The 24,478-nt window shown below is 36.9% G+C and overlaps 1 protein-coding gene across 3 annotated transcripts in view; it reads left to right on the top strand.

Moving 5' to 3' along the window:
• The window catches only part of LOC113544987 (leucine-rich repeat and fibronectin type-III domain-containing protein 2), a 110,334-nt gene extending 86,934 nt beyond the window's left edge, over positions 1–23,400 (top strand). For 2 of the 3 annotated variants that reach the window (XM_026944081.3, XM_026944080.3), the window contains 2 exons: positions 13,747–15,142; positions 20,898–23,400. In XM_026944081.3, coding sequence (XP_026799882.1) covers positions 13,767–15,142; positions 20,898–21,855 — 2,334 coding nt within the window. In that variant the 5' untranslated portion in view covers positions 13,747–13,766 and the 3' untranslated portion in view covers positions 21,856–23,400. The remainder of the gene's footprint in view (positions 1–13,746; positions 15,143–20,897) is intronic. The other variant, XM_026944082.3, reaches the window with a different exon arrangement.
• Positions 23,401–24,478: the final 1,078 nt, after the last annotated feature.

Below are 24,478 nucleotides of genomic sequence, written 5' to 3'. Positions count from 1 at the left end.
AACTAACTATCATATCAGGGAACTAATTAAGATTTTAACAGGCTTAGCTTGCTAGTTAGCTAACATGCCTAAATTTATATTGATTTAACAAACCTGTGTACCTCACCTAAAATCTGAATGAAGAAATCAGCTATCTAAGGCTAGAGAGCTAGGCCAGATTTTTACTCAGATGTTACATATAATGGACACGTTTGTTGTAATTGTTAAACAGGACACTGAGCCATAAGGATCATCTAGAGTACATTTTAGCATTTTAGCTAATGTAAGTCCAATTCCTAAATAAGATTCTTCAGTCTGATTATAAAAGAGATGGACATGCACCCTGGTTGCAAAAAGACTTGAGTTGCTAGGCTACTCGAGTCTTTTTGCAGCCAGGTTGCATGTCCATCTCTTTTTGTTTAAAAACACTGAAGTAGTCTACTCAGTCTCACAGCAATGTCACATATATGTAATAAAATGAGATTTGTTTTTGCACCTTGATGAAAAAAAACTATTTTCGGAAATAGTATATGTTTAATACTACTTCTTTAAGATGTACTGGAGGTCCCTGGAGGACTAGTGGTTAGGCCACAGCGCTCTCACTGCTGCGGCCCAGGGAACCACCCCAGGCCACTGGGGTTGCGTGCAACAGTGTGCTCTCAGTGCCGGTCCCAAGCCTGGATAAAACTGGGGATTCGGCATAAAAACTGTGCCAAATCAAATATGCGGACCAATGATCCGTGGTGGCGACCCTTAACGGGAGCAGCCGAAAGATTAACAACGACATTAAGAAGGAATGTATGATGTTACATTTGAATATTACAATGCATTTTGCAATGATGGTCTTGATGTTTACTTGATGGCCTTGATGTAGATGAAAATTTTAAAATAGTATATATGGTTTAGAGAAAAATGATTTTGAGTTTGGCAGCACATATTGAGCTGTTGAAAGGCTTTGTTAAAGTATAAGACAAAATTGCATTATTAAAGCTGTTGAGCATACTAAATGGCCAGAAACCATGCAGCAAAGAAATCTCTAGACTTGAGCTTGAAACTCCTGTCTGCTGGATACAAAATGCAAAACTACAATAAAGGTCCACTGTTATCAAAATATACAGGTTTATAGCTCTTTGCACTGTGGTCAACCCACTGACTAAATGGAACTCATATTTTATTTCAGTTTTTACTTTTCTCTCTTTTGTATGTGTTATGTGTGGTTTGTTTAATTGTTGAAAGCATGTGGAGTTTGATAAGCTGAGGAAAGTTCTGCAAAGACAGATGACCGCATGAGTATGGCTTTCTCAAGTCCAATGGTTTAATTAAAAATGCTGTCTGATGGCTAAATAAAGGCTCTACATTATTTGAGTGTTGGTATTAGCTGGTATTTTTGTATGGTTTTGAAGTGACATCAGGCTACTTTCAGCAGGTTTGGCAACCCTGCTACCGACCAAATTCATAATTGGTCACTGAAGACATCTGAGACACGTGAAAATACCAGGTGTGAACGGTTATCTGGTTAAACACTGGGTTGCATGCTGGGAAAGAGTGCTTCTTGAGTGATTTATTTATTATAACTGTGACTAGGAGTCTCACTGAATGTACTTAATACTAAAAACACATACTCCATCATCGCTAAGAGAATATAAGGATGTCATGGAAAAAGAATAATTTGGTGACATAATAATTTCAGGATGTCAATACATAGCATTACCATTGCTGAGCTCTTTGTGTAAGGTTTATAAATTAGTCATCGTTTAACTAAGGGCATGATCCCAGAGAATGAGCAGTAACCGAATAAAGGCTGATAATTGTGGTAATTATAGGTAATGGGTTCCTAGACAGGCACAGTACAGGGGCATTGTGGGTCTCTGATCTGTCCATGTAGAGGAGCGTGCAGTGAGTTCTGGGAGTTCAGGCCGTTTGTGCGTGCGTGTGTGTGTGTGTGTGTGTGTGTGTGTGTGTGAGAGAGAGACCTGCCATTCATCTTCTGTTTTGAGGTTCGTCAAGTCATGTCAACTGGTTCTATTATACTTTTCATTATTAAAGTCTGTGGTCAGTATTTGGGCTAGGGTGAGCTGATAAATAAATAAAATGTCACCTAACTGAGTAATGGATTGACATCACGCTTTAGTTACAGTAGATATAAAAAGTCTAAACACCCATGCTAAAATTGCAGGTTTTTGTGATGTGAAAAAAACAAAACCAAGATAAGTGAAAAACAAATAGAAGGAAAACACTTACAATTAGCTGGTTGAATGAGTGTGCACCCCCTCTTATAATGGGGCATTTGATTGTGCTCAGAATTAAATAGCAACATTCAAACACAAATTTAAAAGTAAAACAGATTTAAAAAAAATATATATATATATATATATATATATATAATATTCAGCCATGCAAATTAATAAAATACAGTATAAATGCTTAGAGATTGTGAGCTACCAAAGTAGTAATTTTCAGTTTGTCATTACAAAAATATATACAACGAAAAAGAATAACAAAAAACTTGAGCTACTCTTATAATAAAAATAAAGTTAATATAATTGTAACAGGTCTTCCTTATTCAGATATCACAGGCAAATTGTAAACATGCTCAGGCTCAGCTGATGAAATATATGGTTAAAAAAAGCGGTCATACATTCTACCCATGCGACCGAACGTTCACACTGAACGTATGAAAGTTTTTGCAATTAGATTTGTGGTACGCAAAAGGGTTTTTTTTTCTTGCTATAATACTGGTTTGCAAATGAATGGCCTCCCTGAGTTTGTAAGAGAAAAACTTCAGTAATGAGTGCATAGCTCTGTGTCTTGGTAAGATTCCTCATACAAAGCTCATTACAGTGTTTTGCTCAAACTTCACAAATTTGTTCCCACTCCTGTGTCCAAATTACTTCAGCCTCATTGAGCTTATCACCCAAAGAAAACAATACCCACAGTGAAGCATGGTATCATGCTATGGGCTGCTTCTCTTCAGAGAGGACTGGGGCTCTGGTCTAGTTAGAGGGAATCATGGATCGCTCCAAATACCAGTCTATTTTGGTACAAAACCTGCAGGCCTCTGTTAGACAGTTGAAGATGAAGAAAAAAAATCACCTTCCAGCACGATAACGATCCAAAGTACAAATCCAAGTCAACAAAGGAATGGCTTCAGAAGAAGAAGATCAAAGTTTTGGAATGGCCCAGTCAGAGCCCAGATCTAAACCCTGTTGAAAACCTGTGGAATGACTTGAAGAGGGCTGTGCGCAGAAGATCACCTTGCAATTTGATAGATGTGGAGCGTTTTTTTGGAAGGAAGGGTGGAATAAAATGACCAAATCAAGATGTGCTAAGTTGGTAGTTTTTATTAGCCAAAAATATAAGAAAAGGGTGCTTTTACAGCGTGTTAGTTAAGGTCTGTGCACACTCATGCAACCAGGCTATTGTAAGTTTTTTCTTTTTTCCTTTTGCCCTAAAATGCATGTTTTCTTTCACTTGAATTTTGTTGGCTGCTATATCACATTAAAAGTGGAAAAATGCTCTGACATGATTAATCTTTGTTTCACCTGCACAAAAACCTGCAATTTTAACCGTGATGCGTAGACTGTTTAAATCGACTGTATGAATGTGTGTGTATGTGTTTTGCTTTGGATGTTGAATTGTCTAATTGCTGAAAAGCAAATGCTGGAACGATGTTGCAATTTAATAGAATTGTGAACCACACACATCCAGACACTCACATAACAAAAAAAGAAAAAAAAAACAAAAACAAGGCAGCAGATAAGAAGAATGTAGACGCAACATAAGCTGCAAGCCATCGGTTGATTAACCTGCTGTTGAACAGAGGCGCAATCTAATTTTTTAAACTTCTGCATCCTATGGTAAAAATTAATTTGTGCACCATGAGTGATCCATCCTCTCAGTGTTGCCTCTCCATATTATATCTGTCCCACTGGGTTTTATTTGGCCTGGAAGGGCTTTCTTGAGTTACAGATAAGGAAAAGCGAGATGTCTTCCACACATTCATTATAGAAAGAAGATTGAGCGCATGTTTGTGTGTGCGAGAGTTGAAGTGATTAGCAGCAGAAAATAGCAGGGCAGCTGTGGGGGGAATAGAGGTGGGAGTGGAAGCTGGACAGCATGAGGGGCTTTTAATAAAGCTGACCTTTCTATGGTGGGCTTGTTATGAAAAAAATGCTGCTTGGGGGATAAAATGAAAGGCAAAGTGGAATGAAAACATTTGAATCCTAGCCTTAAATGAGCTGGTAGAATATTGACCATGGAATTTATCTAAGCCTGGGGTGTTGTTCCCTAAATGAGACTGAAAGGAGTTAATCTCAGTTAATCACTGAAAGCTAGCTGGTTATGTCGGTGGATCAATAGATGTGATCTATCTAACATTTTCCAACAATATCTACCAATAAAGGTTTATCATCTAACAACGTATCTAGTAAAGCATATTTCTTTAATGTTAGTTAGCTAGTTTTCTTTTTTCTTTCCTTTTTCAGTTCTTCTACCGTAGCTAATTTTATTTGGAAGTTGCTTTTCTACATTCCCTACTAATTTCAGATGATGCTTTGTATTCCAGTAGAAATCTGAGCTGTAGTTTTCCCTGTCTGAAACCAATTCCTTTTTTACACTAGCAGTCTTGAATTATCATGATAGCTTATTGGCCAGCAGTAGCATGAATGGGGGGGTTGGGGTAGGGGGGCTCAACAAATAATGAATTCTTTAGCTAGCCCACTGAGCAACTGAGCAAATAAAAGCTAGCCCACTGGGCAACATGCTTGCCAAGTGCCATGTTTTGTTTACCCAGAAACCTGACTGGCAATGCTCAAAAGTGATAGCTAACGTAATGTGATAACACATTATCCTTGCATGACATGTAAGATATTTGAGTCAAGCTATTTGAGTCTAGCTTCTTTATGCCAAGAAGTGACTGCATGTAGTAAGCAGAAGAGTTATATGACAGCTTTACGCTGCACTTTCCTTTTCCTGGTTTCGTGAGTATTTCAACATACCTGTATTTCTTCTTTCTTTTTCTGGTTGTTGAAACTACTTGTCCATGGGACAACTGCAATTAAAAAACTAATAGCTCAGATATGAAATCTGCTTGTACTGAGGCATGCAATGGATATAAATAGTCTACGCACGCCTGTTAAAATGTCAGGTTTTTGTGATGTAAAAAAAATTAAACCAAGATAAATCATGTCAGATCTTTTTCCACCTTTAATGTGAAATTGCAAAGTATACAAATAAAGTGAAAAACAATCAGAAACTTTATTTAGGGAAAAAAGTTGAATAAGTATGCACACCCTTAAACTAATACAACTAAACTATCATCTTGGCACATCTTGACTTGGTGATATTTTCCCACTCTTTTTTTGCAAAAACATTCTAGATCCATCAACTTGTGAGGGCATCTCCTGGGTACAGCCCGCTTCAGGTCACCTCACAGATTTTTAGTTGGATTCAGGTCTGGGCTCTGGCAAGGTCAATCAGAAACATTGATCTTCTTTTGGTTAAGCCATTCCTTTGTTGATTTGGATGTATGCTTCGGGTCATTGTTGTACCAAAAGGTGAAATTCCTTTTCATCTTCAGCTTACTAGCAGACACTTGAAGGTTTTGCACTAAAATCGACTGGTATTTGTAGCTATTCATGATTCCCTCCACCTTAATAAACGCCCCAGTTGTGGCTGAAGAAAAGCAGTCCTAAAGCATGATGCTGCCACCACCATGCTGCACTGTGGTGTTCTTTTGGTGATGTGCTTTTTTTGCACCAAACATACCTTTTGGAATTATGGAATTATTAAACCTTTGGAATTGGTCTGATCAGACCATAACACATTTTGCCACATGGTTTGGGGTGATTTAGTTGAGCTTGGATGTTTTTGGTGAGAAAGGGCTTCCATCTAGCCACCCTACCCCATAGCCCAGACATGTGAAGAATCCGAGAGAATGTTGTCACATGCAGAGAGTAATCAGTACTTGTCCGATGTTTCTGCAGCTGCTTTAATGTAGCTGTTGGTCTCTTGGCAGCCTCCCTGGTAAGTTTTTGTCTTGTCCTTTTGTCCTGTTCTTGGTGATGTGACTGTGGTGCCCCATTTTCTCTATTTGTTGATGATGGCCTTTACAGTGTTCCATGGTACATCTAATGTTTTGGAAATTCTTTTATACCCCTCTCTTGATCGAATTCCTTTCAACAAATGAGATAATGTACAGGCTTTGTCAGATATTTGTGGACCATGGCTTCAGCAATCGGATGAAAACAAGAAGATTTGAAGCAAATTCTACAGAAACAGCTGATCTTTATTTGGGATTATTTAATCAGAATAATTTCATTGATGATAGCTGTATGAGAATTACTTTTGAACGTGAGATTGAATGTGATTGGTTGATTCTGAACACAGCCCACCAGTGGTGTGCACACTTATGCAACCAGGTTATTGTAACTTTTTTATTTTTGCCATTTTTGCCTAAAATGTTTCTGATTGTTTTTCTCTTAATTTTTATATGTTGTATTTTTTTACATCACAAAAACCTTCCATTTTAACAGGGGTATGTAGCTTTTTTATATCCATTGTATGTCGTAAATGGCATGTTTTATATCCCAATATATTTAGGTGATTATTAATTCATTAATTAATTCATGTCTGTGAGGTGTTTTCTCTTCAACGGCTTGAGTTGTACACACCATTAAAAAAAACATGCAGTCTCAATGCTGCCAGATTAATTCTTAATGCACTGCTTAACCTAACTGTAGCTTGGAATACTAATAAGCACATAAACCGTGCAGGCAAAGATACAGAAATACTAATTCTGTAAAATGTATATTTTAAAAAAAGATCTCTAACACCTTCAGGATATTTCTCAAATATTCAGCCATGGAAATGAATAAAATATACATGCTTGGAACTATGCTTGGAAGCTTGTGAAGTACTCAAGTAATTTTCAGTTTGTCATTGCAAAAACACATACAGTAAATAAAATAATAAGAAACAAATTGGGCTACTCATATTAAAATAAAGTTCATTTAATTGTTACAGATCTTGTTACAGATACCACAAGCAAAACGTAAATATGCTCCAGCTCTGCTGATGAAATATATGGCTAAAAAAACGGTCATACCTTCTACACATGTGGCCGAACGTTCACAATAAATTTATGAAAGGTTTTGAAATTAGATTTGTGGTATACACGTTTTTTTTTTTCTTTCTACAATACTGGTTTGCAAATGAATGGTCTCTAAAAGTTTGTGAGAGAAAAACTTCGATAATGAGTGCATAGCTCTGTCTTGGTAAGATTTCCCATACAAAGCTAATTACAGTGGTTCGCTCAAACTTCAAAAATTAGTTCCCGTTTCCACAGCTCCTCTGTCCAAATTACTTCAGCTAAAGTTCTAAGCCTCATTGAGCGTTTTGTCTGCAATTAAGCCAGTGATCATTTGATGGAAACATTTGATCACTTGCCTCTAAATTTGCTTAGGTGAAGAGATTTGAAGTCAATCAAATAGAAACTCACTAATCTACTCCTCATCAAATCCTGGGTTTCTTAGGCTGTGTTTAATGTGTGTAGGAGAAGATTAAACTTGTTGGTATTGGCCTGATAAATATGATCAACACTGTTATCTCTACATGTCTGTAAAGTGGATTATCTGCATTATCTTATAAACCATCAATATCTTATCAATATCTTATAAACCATAAGATGCAAGTCTGCACAGAATATCTAAGAAAATGTGAATTGTTTTTCTTCTTCCACATTGCCAAGCAAAACAGCTTCATCTTTTTTTTAATAATAGTCATTATCTAGTATGTAATCAAAGCATCAGAGCAAGCAGTTAATGGCTATTCAAATGGGTATTCAAGTGTTCACTGTTGTGTCACCAGTTTTGTCCTTTATGCAATTGTTAGGCTAAAGTCATTGCATACTTCAAAATCTGAGGTGGAAAACACCAGGTTGCCGCTTTACTTTACCCTTGTAAACTCAAGCACCTCCTTAAATGGAAAGAAGTAGATGTATATAATGACAGTAAAGTCAGAAATAAAACATGACATCATGTCCTGTTATTGCCTAAAAATCAATGATGGGGTGGTGTGATGTGCCCCGGCGCGAAGTGGAGTTCCCGTTACCACCAGGAAGTTAATTATTTTCCAAGAAGCACACATCCTGAAGCAGTTTTATTCCTCTAATAGCACAGCAATCTGCCAACTATTTTTAAAAAGTAATGTAAGAACAATCAATTTTCAATCGATTTATCATTACGTTAAAAGTTATGGAACTTTTGCTATACAAGTTCCTATTATCACTTACACTATAGCAGCTACTGGATAAACCGCCTCGATTTTTTTCTTTTTCTTGAAGTTAATACGACAAAATAAATGCAGCTTGTTACAGAGAAACCTCAAAGCCTTCCATCCTGAAGACTTTCCCATGTTGGAAAACGTAAAAACTTCCACTGATACCCTTGACTGTTACAAAATACTGACTCTAGAGATTCCTTCTATAAATGCTAAATAAATATCTCCTTACAGAATACTCGATATGTATATGATACCATATCAACATTTAAATTTTTTTACATCTGTTTATGTGGAGCATCCACCGTACAAGGCCCTGTGTAAGATCCTTCTGTAGAAATGATCATTTATTAAAATGAGTGCCTTAATATAAAACTGTGCTTTGCATTCAGTCCAGTCAGAATTGAAAATTCAAAGTTATAATAAGAATAAACTCTGGGGATCCAATATAAATCTGACCTACTTGCCTGCATTACCACCAACCCATTCCCCATTCTATCATGCCCTGTGCTTTAGTGCTGCAAGTATTGGATCTCATTATCCAGCTTGCACATGGGTAAAGTTCAGCCATGGACACACTGTATCCCCTACGGTGTGTCTTCTCCAAGGTTTTTGTTGATGGATGCGGCAAAAAGAACTGTAGTGCTTACTAAGGACTACAGAAAGAAAACTGGTAGATATTTTTTTTCAAGCAATGCATTTCTGTGGAGTGATTGATGAGCTGCTTATTCTTGACCTGGGGATTTGATCTTGTGGCCTGCTTATAATCTTTGCTCTACTGTACCTCAGTCCCAGCAGTTTGTATCTTAAGGTTCTGCAAATTTGGTCACGTAGACAATAATGTTCATTCGGATATTTTCCCTTCTGCCAATCCCATTAATTTGTTCTTAATTGCTGCATTCCATGCTTGATTTGACCTTACCCTGCTTGCTTCTTACCCATATATTATCAAGCTGAAAATTAATTACCTGATGGATTACAGGATTACACCTTTGTCAATGAGATGACGATAACAATGGCTCCGATCCACAAGATAAATGGTCGGCTACATATTTTCACTCTCTCCCTTTCAAAATCTGTGCTCTTAATATTTCTAGTATTCAATTCTTTTCTTCATTATTTCTTCAGCAGTATTGCAAGCTCTGTTTAGAAGTATGAGGCACATAGTAATTCGCCTATGTAATCCAAGACCTTGCATCAAAATAACAAAAATATTGGCATTATATTGTTAGGGTCCCTGGAGGATTAGTGGTTGGGCCATGGTGCTTTCAGCACTGCAGCCTGGGTTTGACTCCAGGCCAAGGGAACCAACCCCAGCTACTGGGTTTGCACACAACAGTGCTCTCCCAGTGCCGATCCCTAACCGGAATAAAATTGGGGAGGGTTGCGTCAAGAAGGTCATCCAGCGTTAAAAACCTGTGCCAAATCAAATAATGACCAATGATCTGCTGTGGCGACCCCTAACGGGAGCAGACGAAAGTAGAAGAAGAAGAACAACAAGATTTTTGGCATTATTTTGTTAATTTGAAAGAGAGAATTGGGAGCATGATAAATTAGATCCCACATATTCTTTTTAATTTGATGATTTTTGTTTCATATCTTGTGGCTACATTAAGTTATGCGTGCACCAGATATATTGATAAAACAAAATAATAGGATATGCTGAATCAAATGCTATTTTCTAAGCTTCACAATAATGATAGTGGAAAAAAAATATTACCAAATTTGCAATATTTTACAACTAGGACTATATTGGCAATATACAAGCCATCTTCTCAGTCATATACAGTATCAGCATATTTGTCTTTTTAAAAAAATTTTCAATTTTAAATTGTCTGTTGCTCTTATGTTACACCATGTTACATGTGACTGCAGCGCTTTTGGCCTTCACGACAGCTAAACTAAAAAAGAAAGCGATAAGTTCAATGTACCCATCATCTTTGTTAATCTCCTTCAAGAGACTATGGATCTTTATACGTTCTTGTTTCACAGCACCTTTGCCAAATTAGATGTGCTTATTCTATTTGATCATCTACAACCCCAAGCTCTGCTCAGATAGACATGTAGACTGAAATGCGCACATGCTTAGCTTTTAAAAACAAGGAATTCAGCATTTTCAAACTGCTGTAGTTTGTGAAGTATGCCTTTGATAGCTGTGCCATGAGTTGATTGGATTGGGATAAACACTGACAGGCAGTTATGAGGGAATATCTAATGCAGTAAAGGAGACTGGGAGGCACGGACCTGCTAAAGGGCATGCTTTTGCTGCATTCAACCTAATCAAGTTTCAGCTGTCAAAAATGACTTATATCCTGAGCTGTAAGCACGCTCCCAATGATTTTACACAACAGGAAGGAGTCTGAGTTCAGAGTGAAATGCAGGCTAATGCAATTGAATACAGTAACTATAGATCATAATATAGAGTTATTAAAAATGATGAACTTTCTAAAAATGTTTTAAAAAATTCATATTGTATTGCGTACATTTTTAGTCTGTTTCAGCCTAGACTGTTTAATACATTTTTCCTTTTCTTTTTTCCTGTTTGCCCCTGTGGGCTTCTCTTCTGTTTGTGTCAGAGCAGGGCTCATCCTCTCTTGCACGTTTTCATTTCTCAAGTTCCCTTAGTGCGCACAGCATTACTGACATGTCAAAACACAAAGATCAGAGAGAGAGAGGAGCAGACAACTTTTTTGCAGTGTTTCTTAGATGCTCAGTTTGCGAGAATAAATTGTGTGAGTCACTCAGGCTGTTTGAAATCATGTGTCTGTCACGGTAACTGACGCATCTTGTCAAGCTGCACAATAGCATTTGATCTGTGGTGTGCGGAAAGGGTCACAGTGTGCAAGTAAAAGGTACAATTATGCCTTGAATATCCTTGACTATCAAATAAAGATTGATAGAATGCCATAGTAATGAAGAATGGATGTCAGTATAGCTTGCTGCTACGTTGTTGATAGTTGAGAAATAAAAAGTCAAAGCATTGTAAAGCACCAACCATAATGTAATTCAACTCAATTTTATTTGTAGAGCACTTTAACAATAGACATTGACACAAAGCAGTGTTACAGAAATCTGAATGCAGATTTAGATCCTGAATGAGCAAGACTGATGCGTCAGTGGAATGAAAAGCTTCCTGAGATGACATGAGGAAGAAGCTTTGAGAGGAACCAGACTCTTTTGTGGGAAACTAGATAGTGGAATTGTAAATCCTTACAGTATACAGTTCCTATTGAAGCATCCATAAAAAGCAATGCTAAAGTGTTTTTAGTCAACTTTCCCTGTACTGTACGAGTCTCTATTCCTTCCTTAAGTAGACACGTTAATATCTAATATCTACCAATGAGGAGGAAGTGATTAATTTTATTGGTGGGGCCATGCTCTGTTCATGTACTTCTTTGTCTCAGTGTTTCCATAAATATAGACTACAATTATTATAATCTTAACACTATTTAATTTCAAAGGCGGACCTTATTATAATTTAAAATGCCTTAAAAATCTAATTACTGGTGTAACTTCTTCAAGATACTCTTGTATGACTAAGAACCTTTACAGACAGTGTGTCTCTTTCAATCTTTTTTGCCTTGTAGTAACTTTATTATGACCATTGATGAATCCCGAGCAAGAGCAGCTGTGCCACATCAATACCCTGAAGGCAGGTTGAAATTTTTCTACTTTCCCTTCGATTTGTGTGCCATGACCACAAGACCAAGCTGCCAATTCAGGAGCTTGGGTGAGCAACACCCACAGTCCTGAGGGGTGAACCGTGCCGAGTTGAAATGTGTGAGCAAAATGAGTAACGTTCACCCTGGTAGTCACAGGAGGTGTGCACTAAATGAATGTGTATATCAGAAGGTTCTAGGACAGGAATTGGCTGTTTTTTTTTAGGATAGTATTCTATTTTCGTACTTTCTGAAAGGACATCGTTTGACATGTCACAGCATAACCATGTGAATTCTCTTGGCAGCGAAATGTAGCTCTGGCATAAACATGTGACTGCACACAGTGATTGTGTAAAATGTAACATTAAAAAAGACCCACTGGAAACCTTTCATCTATTGTGTCTTTCAATTTATTTGTTTTCACTCTGTCAGATTTGATTATGTAGTCTTGGTAATCACAAATGCTGCTTCACAGTATTTCTCCAGCATTGTTTATTCCCTTGGTTTTAGGCCAATTATAGTCTAGTTACACATATGTAATTCTGTAGCAATAGAATTAAACTTGCACTGTGGGATATTCCTCTTTTTTCAATATGAGAAATACTTATATTTTAGTACCCCCCACCCCCCGCCCCCAAAATAGCTCATTTCTGCATACTATTTCAATCCATATAGTCTGAATCTCAGCATCTATTTCACTGCAGCATCAGTGTAACTTCAAGATGGCACACACAAAATGTCACTCATAATTATGAGTTATTGGAAACCCACTGTATGCATTCAAAATGTGATAGGTGATGGCTGTGGTATCAAGATTAATGCCTTTTTCTCCACTGGGATTTAAGAGTCATCAGAGCAGTCCCCCTGCATCTTCAATCCTGCTTGCTATTAAAAAATCATTCCAGAGGAAAGCTGATTAAAATTGATTTAGGGTTTGGGCATAACTGGATTTAATGATAAAAATGTCCAGGGGAATCACTGGATGTTATCTAAAGGTGAGACTGCCCATCTATTTTCTTAATGTAAAGAGATGATGGGAGGATGGGTGTGGAGATTGCTTGTTATTCACAAGAAGATACAGATAGTAACAACCTCAAACTCCTCTGACACCTCCAACTCCCTGACAGGTTTCATTCTGCAGCAGTTTTCCAATATTCAGATACTGGAGAATGAAGAATGAAGTGTTGAAATCATCCAAAAAAGAGAGAGGTCTGAAAGGTGGAATGCCAGGGTTCTTGTGTACCAAATAGCATTAAGTATGGCACAATATGATTAAAATGATCACATCAGAATCACTGGCTGAAATTTAAGACAAAAGCTTGCGTTTTTTTTTTTGTCTTTTTTTGTCTAAAGCGTCTAGATCTCTTCCCGATCGCTCATCAAATTTGTAAAATATAACAAAAATGTCTATCTCTCCTTACCAGTGAACTGTTAACTACGGGGACCCCTCAGGATTATCTTAAATTATAATGTAAATATAGTTAAAATCCATAAAACATGTAATGATACATTACTGAAATGGTTGAGGAAATATTGTCAGTGATTCATCATCTTTTCAACAAAACTCACCCACCACCCAGTGAATCATCCAACATGGGTCATATATGATGAAAATGACACCTCTATGACGTATTCTTTGTTTCCCACTGTGAAAAAAGAGAAAGATGTATGCACATGCACCGTATTATACATAAGCTTGATTGATTTGATCCTTCTCTGTAGAGTGCTATCCCTGGCTTTAACAGGCAGGCTCTGCAGAGGTATTGACCCAAAATGTAATTGCTGTGTTTGTAAGGGCAACCTGACCTGTTTTTTCTTCTTGCCTTTTCAGGCCTTTGTACATGATCTACCATGGCCAAAGTGTTCTGCAGCCTCCTGCTTCTGGGAAGTACGGTGATGACAGCCACTGCATGCCCCAAGTACTGTGTCTGCCAGAACCTGTCTGAGTCTCTAGGAACCCTGTGTCCTTCTAAAGGCCTGCTCTTTGTCCCACCCGACATTGACCGTCGGACTGTCGAGCTGCGGCTGGGGGGGAACTACATTATCAGGATTACACAGCAGGATTTTGTCAACATGACAAGTCTTGTGGACTTGACACTTTCCCGGAACACCATAAGCTCTATCCAGCCTTTCTCTTTTGTGGATCTTGAGACTCTACGCTCACTCCATCTGGACACCAACCGCCTAACTGAGCTTGGCCCGGATGCTCTGAGAGGTCTGGTCAACTTGCAGCACCTCATTCTGAATAACAACCAGCTGGGCCACATCTCCAAAGAGTCCTTTGATGACCTGCTGCTAACACTGGAGGATTTGGACCTGTCCTACAACAACCTGCAGAGTGTACCCTGGGAGGCCATCCGCAAGATGCTCAGCTTGCACCAGCTCAGCCTTGACCACAACCTCATCAGCCACATTTCTGAGGGAACTTTCACAGACTTGGACAAGTTGGCCAGGCTTGACCTCACATCAAACCGGCTCCAGAAGCTTCCACCAGATCCCATATTTGCACGATCTCAGACCAATGTGGTGCTGAGTACACCGTACGCTCCTGTGCTGTCTCTTAGTTTCAGTGGAAACCCACTTCATTGTAATTGTGAGATTTTGTGGTTGCGACGGCTCGAGCGTGAGGATGACATGGAGACTTGTGCATCTCCTCCTAATCTAAAGGGGCGGTACTTTTGGTATGTGCGTGAGGAGGAGTTTGTTTGTGAGCCACCTTTGATTACTCAGCATACACATAAACTTCTGGTGCTTGAAGGCCAGACGGCCAGCCTACGCTGCAAGGCAGTGGGTGACCCCATGCCTTACATACACTGGGTGGGTCCTGATGACCGACTTATCAGTAATTCATCACGAGCCACTATTTACGAGAATGGAACCCTGGACATCATGGTCACAACCCCCAAGGATTATGGCACTTTCACTTGCATCGCCTCCAATGCTGCAGGAGAATCCACAGCCTCAATTGAACTCTCTATCATTCAGCTGCCTCATCTCAGCAATGGCACGAACCGTACCTCACAGCCTAAGTCCAGGCTGTCTGACATCACCAGCTCCACAAAAACCAGCAAAGGGGAGACCAAACCCCAGCCAGAACAGGTGGTATCTGTGTCAGAGGTCACATCTGTCTCTGCCTTGGTCAAGTGGACAGTGAGCAAAACAGCTCCCAAGGTGAAAATGTACCAGCTCCAGTACAACTGCTCAGATGATGAGGTCCTGATTTACAGGTAACCATTCAAAGTGTCTTTGCCCTCATATGACTTGTGAATACTAATCAGATTGGAAATAATTCCTCCACATCTGTCTTCCATTCACACCTTCCATTCTAACTTAGGCTAAAAAGCTGTATATTTGAATATAATATACTATTATTGTTATTATATTGCTGAAAAGACTGAAAAGTTCCTGAAATTAAAATAGTATAAATCCAATAAGGATAAGTCAGTAAAATATCCTAATTAAGATATATGCTTAAGTGCAAATCATTCCCATTTTCTTGCAGCTATTTTCTGCTTTTACCACTAACAATGAATGATCTGTAATTCTCAAAACAGTATTATGCATAATGTAATTATAGGTCTTCAACAGCTGAACATTTTATTCGGTATCCTCAATCCTATATTCATAATTCTTACCCTACATTCACACACTTGTACTTTGTCTCTTTTGCACTGTCCAAAGTTTCTTTAGTTCCACTGAGAAACAGCTGAATGTATAGCCTACAGTTCACTATACAATGTATACACAGACATTAAAAAATACATATTTAACATAATTTTACATAATTTTAGAATCTATGCTACTTCCTTTTTTTTTCCTGTAATATCTCTGAGAGGTCATATATGACAGGATAAGAGGATACCATTGTTATAAGTTTATCTTCTGTTTTTGTCAGGTAATGGGAACTAATTGTAGGTAGGAACTAAAGTTGTGAGTGCATATGCATAGGATTGCTCGTAAGAAATCATTCAAGCCAATTGTTTGCATTTGTTGATTATCATATGCATTTTCATAGAATAGAAAAAAAAAATGTTCAAATATTGCCTGCTACTCTGTACCTTTGGTGCTTGTGTCTGAAATCATGGCTGTGTGTCACTCGTACATACAGAATGAAGGGTCATCTGTAGTTATGTCACTTGCTACTGTGAACATAAGGTCAGTAGTTGTTACTAAATTAGGAACAACTGCTGCTGATTGCGTTCAGTTTTGGCCTATGATAATAATTATCTTCTTAATTCATTTATCACTGTGAAGAATGATTTAGATCTCTGGCTCAGACAAGTGTTTTTTTTTTTCCGTCAAAGCTGATATTCTGTTTTTGTAATGACACATCATCTAATTATGTCCTTATATTATCGACTTATCCTTTTCTAAATTAGTCACCTCCACTGGCAATCTGTCACCTTTCAACAGTGTACTCTTGTCTAATCTATATTTACCTGGTGGAGTGGTAGTGGGTGGTGGAGGACGTTTACTGTCAGTGTTATGTAAATCACAGGGTCTACTGTATGAGAACTGTGTGGGAATAGCAAAAGCTGAGATCCTGCTACTGTGAAGTGTAAATACATTGACTTATGTCTCAGTCATAAACTTCAGGGAATATATCAGTGAATCGTTTTATCTATTCTTTATGATATAATTGTCCCTGTGTCGAAGATATAGGCTATATATTAGTAACTGCAATAGAGCCAAAGAATATGTTGTTTTCTTTTTTACCAGCTGTTACGCATCTGTTCCATCCAGTCTGCAGGGAAAAATACAGGCATCTCTGTTTTTATTTGCATATTTCAGTTTGTCAGCTTGTGTTTGTAGCATTCTGCAGTATGAAGTTAACTGGTTTACTCATGCTAATTACATATGCTCATTCCTTTCTGTGTATGATTAATTGCTAGTTGGTCTTTTCTTTACCCAAGAATAATGAAGGCAACTAGTCTGTCAGTTTGTTATCCGACAGGCTGTTTTAATATCTTAATGCTATAGTGATACAGAATTACTGCAAACAAATAGCTCTTTTTTTTCCAAAAGAGTGTTTTTTATTCTGTTGATTGCTGGGTGAGGTGAAGAAGTACACAAATTTGACAGAAAAATGTCATACAAATATAGTGAAGCAGCTTACAATTTACTTGGAAAATATTAAAGCAATTTTTAAAGCAATTTAAAAATAAAATTATTTATTTATTTATTTATTTATTTATTAGAGTACAAAATGGTACAGTACAGTGCCTTGAAAAAGTAGTCTCTTAGTGAAGAGACTGTTCACAGAACAACTCAAGTCAAGGTAGCATTCCTAACACATCAGGGATCCAATCATAGAGAAGCTGACAGCAAGTACCATGCAAAAAATGATATCTTAGCAAAATATGAACATATTGAATATAGGCCAATTTAACAATATTTTTCTCTTTATTAGATTGTTTTTAAACAAATATAAGATTATGAACCCTATTTCCAGATATGCATACTAATTTCTTGTTTGAACTGTTCTTATTCTATTGGCAGATCATTTTGCTTACTCAAAGCATTCTTTTCTGGAAAGAAGCAAAATTATCTTGCCAGTAGAATAAGTAAATTAGAGTACAGCAAATAAATTAGTACGTATGTCTAGAAATAGGTGTAATGGTCTTTGTTTTGGTATTTGATATATAATAATCTCATAATGAGAAATATTAGATAACATTTATTCAAGTTATTTAAGTTGCTATAATGCCTTTTTTTTCTTTTTTTTTTGTAGTGCATAGTAGTGTATGATCAGTGCATGTGTACACTTTGCAGAAAAACAGTTTCTGTATAAAAGGAATGGATTATAAGACTACAAGTCAGGCATTTTTATGTCAGCTCTTTCCTCAGGGAGTAGTAGTACTATTATAGCAAGATGATATGTGCCATAAAATATTTCACAACTTTATCATAAATGTAATTATGATATGTAACGGTCATGCTGACTTCTGACTTCACTCTGGCTTTTATATATACATATATATATATATATATATATATATATATATATATATATATATATATATATAATCAGTATAGAGATGTGTTATATAGTGGATATTTGAATATATAATGTAATATAATTTATACTGTTATCTAACAGACTACAATTCAGTATATTGCCAAATTAAATGTTTAGGTTAATTTTACAATATTGAAATATGCCTAAATTTTGTAGCATTACCTCATCTACCACATTATACATTTATATATTCAAATGCAGGCCTTAATTATTTATGGCATTAAATTTGTGGCACGAGAACTCAGAACAAGGGCAAACCAGTATAAAATCCAAGATATGGATAAATTTATCTAGGGTAAAAATATAACTTTTAAGTCAGTATATTATACAGTTCATTCACAAAATTATACACTGTGTTAGTTTTAAACTATCTCCTCTCAATGCATGGTGTAGGACCAACTTTACACCCTGGCCTTACAGTGGTGGCTCAAGCAAATTCTAAAAAACGTGGATGAATACCTATAGATTGTTCACAATTTTGATTTTTTTAAAGTAGACAGTACCGTTAGACGGTAGGTTTCTGTTGTTTTGAATTTTTTACTGAGAAAATTAGTGTCTGGTTAAAAAATTAATACAAATCTTAGGTTGTGACAATTTTGGGGGATGAACACTTTTTCAAGGCATTATTATTCTCCTTTAGAGTCTAATAGTAATGCTTTTCATGGGGTACCATAGTTCTGTACTATGGACCATTTACATAACAGCCACAGAGATATGAATCACTAATACTCCACACTACAAGCTATACCACACAAATCTCAAATAATATCACAAAACTCAAAAGAAGCATATGTTTTTAGACAATTGAACAAAATTTTTGTCCCACGGATTTAGCCTGTGGGGGTGTTGGGTATACATAAATAAATAAATAAATAAATGATGCTACAGTATGGAACTCTTATAAAAAAGAAAACTTAAAAGGTCCTTCAAAGGTTCTGTATTATACAGCATCTTCTCCAGTGATAGAATTGTGAGTTTGGATGAATAATGGACTTCCATAGAATGGGACTATAGCACAGTCAATGTGTCACACTGCAGTTCTTCTGCTGATATGGCTGTAGTGCGTTGTTGAAGGAAGGATAAATCACACTCACACTTCCATGGGCCTGAAAAATATAGAAGTTTTACAGACCATGCAGTTGGAGGCTCAGTTCCCTGGCAGTTCCTGTGCAAACCTGATAACACTTGCCCAAAAAAAAAACTTTCCTAACAAGTCCTGTATGTTAGTTATTTATTTATTTATTTAGAGAAAAATGTATGTTGCATGTTTGTCTTAATATGGGACATTTCTACCTGAATGTGCTAAAAACAGGGCAGTCTTAATGAGAATCTATTAATTTTTCCCAAAAAGTCACTTAGGGAACAGCAATTGTTTACGTAAATTAATACGACTGAAGGGCAGGTACTAAATTTGTGGAAAAGCATTACCAGCATTTGAAGCCAAAATTGTATAATATTTAACAATGGGGATTATGCCTTAGCATTTCAATATTCACACTTCTATTGTCAATAGCAGTTAAACAGAACACTTTTCTTGGTCATTTCATATTTTGAGCAATTATTTGAAGTGTCTTACCACTATTAATTGATGCATTATGTGTAGCAAGCTTCAGTTTATTCCAGTGGGATATCTGAACTCACCAAAGCTGACAGTTAACACATGCAAAATCCTCATTTAAATATTGTTTTATCTCTCTGTTTTTCACCTGACAGCATTCATGCAATTATTCTTTGTAAATCACTTTCAACACCCAAGTAACTGCGTGCACAGTCCATCTATCCGACTGTGCACACAAATTAGTGCTTATTATTTTTTTTAATCTTTGTAAATCAGGGCCTAATTTTAACTGGAACTTCAAACACTACCAACAGTACATAAGTCAGACTACACATGCATGTAGTTAGTTCTGCTTTTCATTCTTCCTTTTATCAGTTCGCCTTGTAGTCTGAGTAAAATCACAGATCCACCTGGAAAATGAGGCAAAAATGCATTCATGTAATTGTTTTGTTTGTGTGGAGAGCTCTCAGAAGGGCATAGTTGTCTAATCTTTTATGCTTTAATTAAAAATCTGTTTATATTTCACCCGCCAGGAGTCTTATAGAGAGAGAGAGAGAGAGAGAGAGAATTACCTTTATGTTTTATTTAGCCTGAATTGCTCTGCAATTCTCCAGTTTTATTCATTTAATTCTATGAAACTCAAAGAGTACACAAAAGAGTGCTGGCAGATGCCACTGGTTCTTCATCACAGTTCATGATATAAGCAAGAGGCAATAACAGAACTGTAAATAGCATCAAAATGCATAGTTCAAGACACAAAATAGTCAGCTTGGCAGACATGATGCTTTACAATAATGAGTCTCAGTTTGCTTTAGAGGGCCAGTGGCATATTCCATTTCACTGCAGAGCAACCACTTTGAATGCAGATGTTATGCCATGCTAATGTATGTATAATGTGTAAAGTATCACTTTATTATTTAATTGGGGGTAAATGACCTAAAAAAAGAAAAAGTATTTGTTTCTTCGTTTGTTTTATAAATTTTTAATAATTTAAGGCTTTTTTTTTTTTGCTACTGGGTTAAATGACCTATATATGGCTTTTTATTTTGTAATTCTGGGGCTATATTAACCTTTGCAGACGTAAAAAGAAAGTAGTTAAAGAAAATATTATTATTATATTGAACCTAGTTATTAACGTTTTTTCATTGGACATATTTGAGGACCTCTTGCCTTTAGTGCTGCAGTGAATAATTCTTTGTTAATTCTTTCAACTGTACGTTTTAATTAAACAATTAAATTAACAATAAAATTTGCATCATATTTGCAATTAGCTTTGATATCGGCTGTTTTGTTTAGTTACTTGAGGTTATTTGCAATATCAAAAAAATTGCATATCCTTTGGTTTAGCCTCTTTACCTCAAAGCCTGATATTAAAGCTTTGTTCTTTTTTTATTCTTGTTTGTAGGATGATACCGTTTGCCAGCAGAGCCTTTGTGGTCAACAACCTGATGCCAGGGATGCAGTATGACCTGTGTGTGCTAGCCATCTGGGACGACACAGCCACCACCCTCACCGCCACCAACATAGTGGGCTGCGTTCAGTTTGTGACTCGTGACGACTACCCTCGCTGCCAGTCTCTTCACAGGCAGTTCCTGGGGGGAACTATGATCTTGGTGATCGGCGGCGTGATCGTTGCGACTCTCCTGGTCTTCATTGTCATCCTCATGGTGCGCTACAAAGTGAGTAGCTCTTCCCAAGTCGCCAAGCTTGTATCAGTGAGCAACACTTACTCTCAAACCAATGGTGGAATGCAGGCAGCACAGTTGGTCAATGGGGCTCCTCCACCTCCGGCCCCCAAAGCCGTAGTTGTGATGCATGATGAGGTTGTAGAGTTTAAGTGTGGCTCTTTGCAAAGCAGCCTCTCTTCCACTTCCTCAACAGACTCGATTGGCAGCGAGAAGGTGGGGCGTTACGACCCGTGCGCGGAGTCCAGCACCGGACCTCACAGATGGAAGCACGCTCCAGCTAAAACAAGGGCAAATCTAGACCACCTGCTTGGAGCTTTTGCCTCTCTGGACATAAAAGCTCCAGCCAGGGATCCAGGTAATCGTTCCTCCACAGGGGCCATCATGGCAGCCATGGACGTTCTTTCAGACAAGGAGCCACTGCTGGGCCGTGGAGACTCCAGGCTGGGCCGCTTGCTCAAGCTGCCGCTGGAGAGCAAGCCCAAGCGCAGTCACTCCTTTGACATGGGTGATGTTGGTGCTTCGCAGTGCCTTAGCTACCCACAGCGTATCAGCAACATCTGGACTAAAAGGAGCCTGTCAGTGAATGGCATGCTGCTGCAGTGCGACGAGAGTGAGGGGGAAGGAGATAAAGGGACACTCGACAGCTCTGAATGGGTCATGGAAAGTACAGTCTGATTAATGGCCAAGACTTCTGACTCGTCTTTTGTCAGAAAAGGCCAGAGTTTTGGCATCTATCCTGTTTGGATAAGAGCAAATGGGCTGACTTTTCAAATGAAGAAGGACTCCTAGGACCAAATTGAAAGGATATGTACTGCATGAATTCCCATGTTAATGATTTTGTCCTTCTGTCCATTTGATCAAAATACAAACTCCAGGTTGACATTGTGAGCATATGAATGAGGGAAGTGGCAACAGCAAGGGCTGGCCCTCATCACTGAAGCCTGAACCTGAGGCACTCGCTGACTGCCTTTGCAATTTGAGAACAGATGTGGATTCATATCCAATCATGAATGATGTATGAGAATCTCAGAGAAAATAAGACTTTTTTTCTTTCTCAAACCAAGTGGATGTGCACAAATGACACAAAAGACTAAATGCACACATTTGATTAAAATACATTTGTATGAAAAAAGACGTGAAAAAATAAAATGTGAATGTATTAAAAAAAAAACAGTATTTTTACTTTTTTGTCAAATCACTTTTTTGTTTTTGCATTTTTCCCCATTTTTCTTTCTTTCTTTTTTTTTTTTTTTAAAAATAAATCAGATAACCAATGACTGGCTGACTTACTGGTCTATGGCTAGTATTTTTGTATTATTGGCCATACACAGTTTCAAAAGTCAAATGAATATTAAAATAGCATGCTTATGCTATCGGGGGAATGATCTATGTCATCACTGAATGCTGTAACAGGAATAATAAATGAAAATTTTTTACAGGGTTATTTCATTATGAAGCAAAAACAAAACATCAATAACTTCTAAGCTCTGACTCTTTTTCCTTCAAATTCTCTAATGGATTACTGGAAAATAAAGGATTTGTTTTGCCATTGGCTTGACCTAAGGCACAGATTTGTTGATATTGGCTACTCTGGTTTATGTTTTTGCTTTCAGTTCATCATTCTGTCTAATTCTTGCAAATAAAGTCTGGCATTGATTTCTGTGGAATTTCTAACATTTTATATGAAAGGCATAGAAATAAACAGTTTCTGCCACTGATAAGTTGTAAATGTGATGAGAAGAAGTTACCATTTCAGACCATATGTATTTTTTCTTATTTGGAAAACATTTATTTTTATATGTGCATAGATTTATTGGTTTATTGCCTTTAATACATACCGTCATCCAATAATTATTTCAGATTATTTAAATGAAATAAGTGAACAATTAATCACACATACCTCCATTTCAATTATGTTTTTATGTAATAATTTTTCTTACTGCCTTTGTGTAATACTTTTTTTTTGTTACTGCTTTTGGTGATGATTATTGATTATTTCAATTAATTTTTGTACAACTATGTATGAAAGCAAGGTGTACAGTGATACTTTTATTTTCCTGGTCAGTGTCAGTAAGAAGGTGCATCAATGTATGTATGTGACGTTACATAGACAGATTTTTCCTTTGGGTTGTAAAAATGAAGAAAAAAAAAGAGTCTTCTGTGAAATATTTCTGTGATTAAAAGCTTTTGTTACAAAATATATATATATATAAACATGAATTCATAAAGCCATGCATTGCACTTTCTTTCGTCTTTTCTTATTCAGTACTCAGATTAAGTTGGTGTCTTTATTAAGTCCACACAGTTGATGGCTCTCAGTGGCTGTGTTTAAAGCTGCAGGAAATTCTCATTTGTCCCACAGTACAGATGCCAAGGCCTAACAGACAAGATTAAGACTGTAATTTAAGCAAGACTAAATATTTCCAGTACATTGCTCTCTAACTATTAAAGCACTCATGGGGCAAGCCTAAGTCAGAATTTGTTTAAAGGATGCATTAATAAAGCATTAAATACATAGCACATGGACAGAACAACTTCTTTTGGGTGATTACATGGTTGAGGTGCCATTTGTCGCCTACTGATATTTCATTTACTAATATTTATTTGAAATTAAAACGGTAAAAGATATTAAAACATGTAAAGTGTCCTTCACAACAACCTGTGTGTATGATAAATAACTTAAAACATTAATAAAAATTAAAACACATTTAAAAAGGATCTTAAATTATATTTATTTACCCAGGCTTTTAATTTTTTAACTGTCTTAATTTTATATTTTACTGCTTATTTTTATTCTTTTATGTTTTTTAATCAATACTGTTATTATTTGATCTGTCTGTCTTAATAGTATATATTTTCAGCTGTTATCAGTTGTTTTAATTGTTTTAATTATGTCTTTTTTATTCTTGCCATTTTAATATTTCTTGGTTTAATGTTGTTATTGAGATTTTCTTTTTTTTTTAACATAAATATATTTTTTTAAACATTATTATATACCATGCTGTGAGCTAACTCAAGAACCAACAGTTTACACATTTACATAATGAATGTTTAATTGACCACAATATGCCATGAGTCATGAATCCTGTTACTGCTGAACCATGGAATTGCATCTTGAACCTGCACCTAGCTGTGTTTACATGACCTTTATCTTTTTCAGGCAGGTCATTTTGTTTGGCAGATTCTTGGAATTAAAGAGGATAAGAGTCTAACTCTGATGCAGGTTTACTACCTGTGATTAGTGCTCATCAGGGCACAATCAGGGCCCTCAGTAGACACTTACCTCAGAGCTGTCCTT

This window comes from Pangasianodon hypophthalmus, chromosome 10, assembly GCF_027358585.1.
Source record: "Pangasianodon hypophthalmus isolate fPanHyp1 chromosome 10, fPanHyp1.pri, whole genome shotgun sequence".
In the NCBI taxonomy this organism is placed as follows: domain Eukaryota; kingdom Metazoa; phylum Chordata; class Actinopteri; order Siluriformes; family Pangasiidae; genus Pangasianodon; species Pangasianodon hypophthalmus.
This window is presented reverse-complemented; position numbering and strand designations above follow the sequence as displayed.